A 6,726-nucleotide genomic window follows, 5' to 3' on the forward strand; every position below is an offset into this window, starting at 1 on the left:
GAACAAATTAATAAATAAAAGAAAACACATCTGTTCTAAATTACTCAAGTTTGTGAGAAGAATTCACTATTTAACATAAAGTTAAAACTAAATACTACAAGGTGGCCAGAAAAATAAGACATTCATATATATTAAAACCACTCACCCATATTGCTTTTGTCTGTGATACTATTCTCTCCAAAGGGCTGATTGATGGCAACAGCAACCTTATCCTAAAATATGTTATAGAAAACATGTTAATTTAATCCTGAATTATCAAAGGATGACAAGTCCGGTGCAAGAAACAAAAATAGCTGCATATGCAGATGTAAACTTTCACACAATGAGCTAGAGAAGATTACCAGTTTTGGTGAGACTAGGACAGGGAAGATAGAGCCCTGGGTGGTGAGGTCTCTGAGAAACAGCCCTCCAAGCTTGACAGACAGTAGAGAGGACTCTGAGCGAGGTAAAGACTCAATACCAATCTTCACCCCTGCAAATCAAAACAATGCATTTAGCTTTAGGGAAAAAATGTGTAACAGAATAAGATTCAATATTTTCTGAGATTAAAAAAAAAAGATGTATGGAACGATATTTACTGCACCTGAAAACTCTAGCTGTATGACCCCACTCTCACTGGACAAAGGATTCAACTTGTCTTGCTGGAAGAGAGTGATGGCTGCCTTCTCAAGGAAGAAATCCAGTTGTGCAAAGAGGTGATCCCTCCTGGTGAAAGTGTTTAATGTCCGAGACTCTTCTAGTGGGTCAAAGAGGTCATCCGTTTCAGCTGTGAATGGCAGGAGTAATTCATGTTAAATTATGCATAAAAGACTGGGCCAGATTCATAAAACTTGATGGTAACTGCACTATGCCACACAAAATGTGCTATACAGTATTTAATTCCTATTCATAATGTAACTGTTGCAATAATAAGCACACTGGTGTCAACTTACACTAATTTTACCTCTGCCCAGATTGGTGAAAGTCAATGAACAACGAAATATAAATGAATCCACACATATTTTAAAGATCCACATCAAGAGACAGATGACAAAGCCCAGGCATGACCAGTGGTACGCTGCCAGTTACAATAAAATGTAATGCATTTGTAAATTACCAAAATGGGAATTACATGGTTGTGCTGAGTTGACTTTAGTTTTTTTTAAACATGGCATAGCAGCAAAATTCTCTCCTTAGTCTAGATATGTGAATAGTTTCTTCCTCTGCAACACCTACATTTGCATTTCTCATGGGAAATGTTTATGGCATTCTGAGATAGTTTTAAAGCGAGTCACAGTCTATTATTGCAGTTGCAAAATGTGCCATCATGCTCACCCCAAACAGAGCAAAAATGTGCATTTTAAATACATATGTCAATTAGCTAAATGGGTGCATGTACAGAATTTTGTTGATGACTTGCATGTGTGACCAAGGGAAAATCCACAAAGGCTTCTTACAAGGACATTTACCATCAGACAGTATCAGGTGGTTATTTTTTTTGAGAAGCAGTGTGCCATTATGAATGGTATATGCAAATGAGGACAAAATGCAGTACTACCACAAATCACTGAAATAGTAAAATATGCTGGCAATGCACATTTACGAATGAGGAAACATGTTACTGTGATATATAAAATATGTGCTATTAACGTCACATTAAATACGGCAGTAGGTTATACCTCTTTGGCGTTAATTTTATAAAGCTGTTATATTAAAGAAAGACAACACTACAAGTAATAATCCATAATTTGAGTTTAGTAAAAGGAAAATGCTGAGAAAATACCATTATTTTAAGATAGTTATTTACCCATCCTTTTTTCATCCAGTATGAGACACATTTCTAAATACAAAACATCTCAACTCACCCAGAATATCCCATTCAGCAGTTCCTTGCATGAGGTCATCAGCCATGGGCTGCCCATCTAGGCCCCTTTCAGAACCTCCATACCATCCACCCCAACCGGGGAACCAGGACTGTAGGTACTGGATCATACCAGAACTGCCACTCTTTGGAATAGAACTGGAGGGGGAGGCGCCCTCAGGTTCGGTCATGGGCTCTCTGACACCCTGAGAATGAATTAATTGTGGTGAGTACTTAAGACACCAATTCAATAATACTTTGCTTATTCATTACCAAGAATAACGAGGATCATACATTTTTGACGAGACTTAGTGATGTTCTTTTTTAAATATGCAAATTGCTGCAATAAAGTTTCTGCCCTTTGTCTGATATGGTTGTACTGCTGCAGTTAAACGTGGCCCAAAAAGCAAGTTGAATGAATAGATAAAATAGTTTTCTAAGCATGTAGCATGCATATGTGGCAGCTTTTTCTCTTTGGGCCAAGAGATGCACACAATACTTCAATGTCCATGACAGACAATGATGAAGGTCAGAGCTTAATCCACAGGATTACTGTTACATCTTTTTATGTCTTATATCTATGTTTAATGTCAAGCAAGATATTTTAGCTCAGCACAAGGCCCTTTAAGTTAGTGCCCTTCAAGCTTCTACATAAAGCATATCAGCTTGCCTCTGCAATCTCCAGCTGCTTTCGAAAGGAGTCATGAACAATTTCCCTGAGACTCTGCAACTCCTCCACTGTCTGTTCATCTTCAATCCTCTCAAACTCAATCTGTTTATGAAAGACACAGCCACAGTAGTCCACAATTTCTCAATAAAATCAGCCAGTTATACTTAGTTATACTGGTGATTTATGGTTTTGTGCACTGTATCATTTCAGTCCTCTAGGTCTATAAGTTTAGTACGGGTGGTTTACCTCCTCCTGTGCAGTCAGAGCAACTCCCTCGAGTCTCTGGTTATAGAGGCTTGTGTAGAGCTGTGTATCACGTGCACGCTGAAGAGCAAAGTTCCAGTTCCTGCACCTGTGCTTCTCCCTGATCTTGTCCAGGTTAGCACTGATGGCATACATCCACCATTGCCGGCAGCTACAGGAAACAAGAAAGCTAGTTATTTTAAACGCTGATCCATTTACATACACAGACAGAGAAAAGTCAACCAAAACTAAATGATAAAAAAAACACATATTTGCATGATTGCTTGCATTTCCAAATATGATGCAAAGTGCCTTACTTTCCTGATAAAGGGACTTTGGGTCTCCACTTTCGAAAAAGCATTTCCCTCTCTCGCCTGTCAAGCTCTTTCAGAAAAGCCATTATCTGCTGATACTGAACCTGTATTTTGGATTCAACCCAAAGTACCCACTGAGAGTCAACACAGACATCTTAAATAAAATCTTAAGTCTTAAGGTTTTTCTTCTCATGACAATTTCTTCTTCAAAAAAAAAAAGAAAAAAAGAAAAAATTGAAGTCATAAGCTAAAAGCTGAGTTGACAGCTGCAGGCAAGCTGTCCAGTACCTGTGAGAGGTGCAGTGAGAGAGGGTCGAGCTGCACCTGGCCCTGGATGCGTGGGGTGTGACGTGAGCGCAGAGGCTCTTTAGACGCATTCCTCCGCAGAAGCACAGACGCACACACAGGCTCAAATATGTATTGGTGCTCTCGGCTATGCATGCAAGTGGTCATGGTTTCCTATTGGGGTAATACAGAAAAAAAGAAATGCATGTCCCAGGAGAAAACTATCATACATCAGGTAAAGTCCTGAAACTACTTCGTTAATCTGGTATATATCAAACTACTGGTACTGTAGTGGGTTTTTTTTTGGTATTATTATTTCCAAAGCAATACCTGTATTTCAGCTTGAGGAAGATCTGCCAGCATGGTACATTGGGTGTCCCAGTAAACACTGAACTCCTCAATCTCCAGCTGCTTCTGCCGCATGAGCTTCTGAGCCTGTGAGCAAAGAATTCAACTAACATAAGAGAAGGCTGTAATGCATTTTATAAATTCAATTACTGTTACTGTTCATCTCACCGGTTCTTTAGAGGAGTTCTGTGCTGATACGTTCTTAATACAAATTCCAAAAGCAAAGGGCTTTTCTGGGTTGGAGACATCATCCTCAAACCTTACGTGCACACCCTGAATCTTCAGCTGCAGATGTAAAGATATGTAAGGTCATTATACTAGGTTGAAATTAACAGTGAAATTAATATACAATAATAAAATGGGAAAAGTGGAATTACCTCAATATTCTCAACTATTCTGGTGACCACGGAGGCAGTGGCAGAGTACCAGTATGACTCACCCTTCTGCTCACATTCACTCTGAAATTACACAGACACAATTGTACAATCATTTTCATTGTAAAGGTAACCAGTTATTAAAGGTAACTACTGTAAAGGTAACCAGTTCTTTACACTGAAGCACAAGCATCGGTCAGTATTTTTCAAAGCTCACTACCTTCCATTTGTCCTCTAATGCTTTGAGCAGTTGTTTCTTCTGCTCACGCTCAATTTTTCTTTCCTGCACCTCATCGTATTCCTGGGGCTGGGCATTGCCAATAATCAGATTTATCTGAGACATGGAGATGACCCATGGGTCACTGTGAGGCCGATAGAAGGGGATCTGAAGCACGATCTTCCCAATGAAGCCTGCGGTAGTTTAGAAACATAAAACAAGTGTTACACTAAAATTAAGAGAAATACATATGTTTATTGCACACTCAATACACTTTCTTAATATTTAGCACTACTGAGATCCATTAAGAATTGTTTCTCAACACTTTTTTGAGAGTTATCTATGCAGGCAAAGAACAAGAACCAAAAAAAAAAAACAACCTACAAACAAAACAGCTGCTAGACACAAAAGTGCACTTTTTGGTCACCAAACCAAAAAAATCCTTATTGTCTTTAAAAGGCATTTCATTGTTAGCGTGAGTTTCCTCACTGTCTCAGTGGCATGAACCGCACACAGTGCTAAATTAGCGCTCACCTGCTTTGACCTCAAAAGGCAGATCAAACCCTCTGAGTGCATCTTTTCTTAAAGGAAGATTCTCAAGCTCTACAGCTCCTGGAACATAAAAAAAAAAAACATAGCATTGATGATGTTTGATCAAAAGTAGCTACTCACAAGCAGCATGGCACACAATGAGAACGAGAAGAGTCATACCTTTGAGAAGCGCAACAGAGAGCTGATCTGTGTTAAGGTTGCTAACATATTTGCCTAGGTATGTGTTAAGTACCCATGCAACAAGTCCCTCCAACATTATGGGTCAGAGTGGAGGGAAATGGGCTAGGCAGTGCATAAATGGGAAGGAAGCTTTGATGGCAAACAGGGGCTGGGACTTTATAGTCAATGCTCACTCCAGTCATTTGAATTCTAGAAAACAAGAAACAGAGGCAAAATATTAGTGTTCTACCGAAACATACATCAATTCAAACATGAAACTTCTAAACCAATACAACAGACTTATCTTAACCTAACATTATACTGGACAGCAGCCAAAGATGGATGGATGGATGGATGGATGGATGGATGGATGGATGGATGGATGGATGGATGGATGGATGGATGGATGGATGGATGGATGGATGGATGGATGGATGGATGGATGGATGGATGGATGGATGGATGGATGGATGGATGGATGGATGGATGGATATTTGCGTGCAACAATACACAAAAATATAACTATATATTAACCAAAGACAGCAGGCAAACTCCGTGACAGCTGCCTAACTATAAAGATGGCATCTAACCTAACGCCATCTAACTTTACCATTAGATACTGGAGATCAGAGAGGACCGTGTAAATAGACAATTTAGAGCGCAGTATCAATCAGACGAATGTTAAATTGCGTTTTTGATCAACTTTTCCTTAACATTTGCTCTTAGCTGTCACCTGCTAACGTAAGGTTTGCTGGTCACCTTACCATAACTGTAGGCCGAACGTGAACGGCGACCTTTCAAGACAAGCAGTTTAGAAACATTGTAATCCACACAAATTTATCTAACCTAATGTTATTAAGTTCCACAGGTCATCCAGAAACAGAGCGACAGGCTGTTAAGTATCCAGTGTCCATGAACAGAAAGTCTGTCCTTGTCAAAAGGAAACAGCGGTGAAAGACAGCCTTTGCGTTTGTTAGCTTTGTACGCGTCGTCTCCACATATTAACACCACACAGTTGAGTTCCCACGAAGAGAAACGCCTGGCAAAACCCTCAAGACAAATGCGACACCAGCAGAATGAGACAACACGCTGAAGCGAAGGTTGCAGAGAGCTACACTTAGCTATCTTAGCTAGCTACCCAGCTAGCTGGCATATCCGGCGGACAACTAGCAACTTTTTAAACATGATATAAAACTGGACTGAGCGATATGTTTGAGGTTATTTTCTGTAATGCGGACTGCATCGGTCACTTGGTCTTGCGAAAATCATCTGCTTTTATTACTTGATGGCTAGAACCTGCGTATTTGTCGCCCAGATATGTCAAACTGAAAGAATCGCGGTTCCATCGGCGCTTTTCCGGTCACGTGGCAAAACAAAATAAAAGGTCACGCACACATTGGTGACTGTGGACATCTAGTGTTTGGGTTTATACATGAGAATTTCGTGAATCCGTTCTTCACTATAAACAGTCGCTCGTTAATCATTTCACCAAAGGTCTAGAGAAAATAGATTCCAAGATTACGACATCAAACTGTAAAAAATATAAGTTAAATATATCTTGTTAGGGCTGTGTAGGCTTAATGGTGGGTATTCTTAATGGTAAAAAATAGTCTAAACGAAAGATTGACAGACAGACAGACAGACAGACAGACAGACAGACAGACAGACAGATAGACAGATAGACAGACAGACAGATAGATAGATAGATAGATAGATAGATAGAT

The 6,726-nt window shown here is 39.7% G+C and overlaps 1 protein-coding gene across 11 annotated transcripts in view; it reads right to left on the bottom strand.

Annotated features, from left to right (window-relative positions):
• The window catches only part of vps13d (vacuolar protein sorting 13 homolog D), a 40,561-nt gene extending 34,177 nt beyond the window's left edge, over nt 1-6,384 (bottom strand). For 7 of the 11 annotated variants that reach the window (XM_081706668.1, XM_081706667.1, XM_081706670.1 and 4 more), the window contains exons 1-15: nt 5,767-6,379; nt 5,003-5,212; nt 4,826-4,903; nt 4,295-4,485; nt 4,078-4,158; nt 3,869-3,985; nt 3,683-3,787; nt 3,356-3,526; nt 3,071-3,171; nt 2,757-2,925; nt 2,511-2,612; nt 1,845-2,046; nt 584-766; nt 342-472; nt 146-212 (exon numbers count right to left, since the gene is read on the bottom strand). In XM_081706668.1, coding sequence (XP_081562794.1) covers nt 146-212; nt 342-472; nt 584-766; nt 1,845-2,046; nt 2,511-2,612; nt 2,757-2,925; nt 3,071-3,171; nt 3,356-3,526; nt 3,683-3,787; nt 3,869-3,985; nt 4,078-4,158; nt 4,295-4,485; nt 4,826-4,903; nt 5,003-5,099 — 1,795 coding nt within the window. In that variant the 5' untranslated portion in view covers nt 5,100-5,212; nt 5,767-6,379. Of the gene's footprint in view, nt 1-145; nt 213-341; nt 473-583; nt 767-1,844; nt 2,047-2,510; nt 2,613-2,756; nt 2,926-3,070; nt 3,172-3,355; nt 3,527-3,682; nt 3,788-3,868; nt 3,986-4,077; nt 4,159-4,294; nt 4,486-4,825; nt 4,904-5,002; nt 5,213-5,766 lie in introns of those variants that run through there. The other 4 variants (XR_014119682.1, XM_081706665.1, XM_081706673.1 and 1 more) reach the window with 4 other exon arrangements.
• Nucleotides 6,385-6,726: the final 342 nt, after the last annotated feature.

Source organism: Electrophorus electricus, chromosome 24 (assembly GCF_041902795.1).
Source record: "Electrophorus electricus isolate QZ-2024a chromosome 24, ASM4190279v1, whole genome shotgun sequence".
NCBI lineage: Eukaryota > Metazoa > Chordata > Actinopteri > Gymnotiformes > Gymnotidae > Electrophorus > Electrophorus electricus.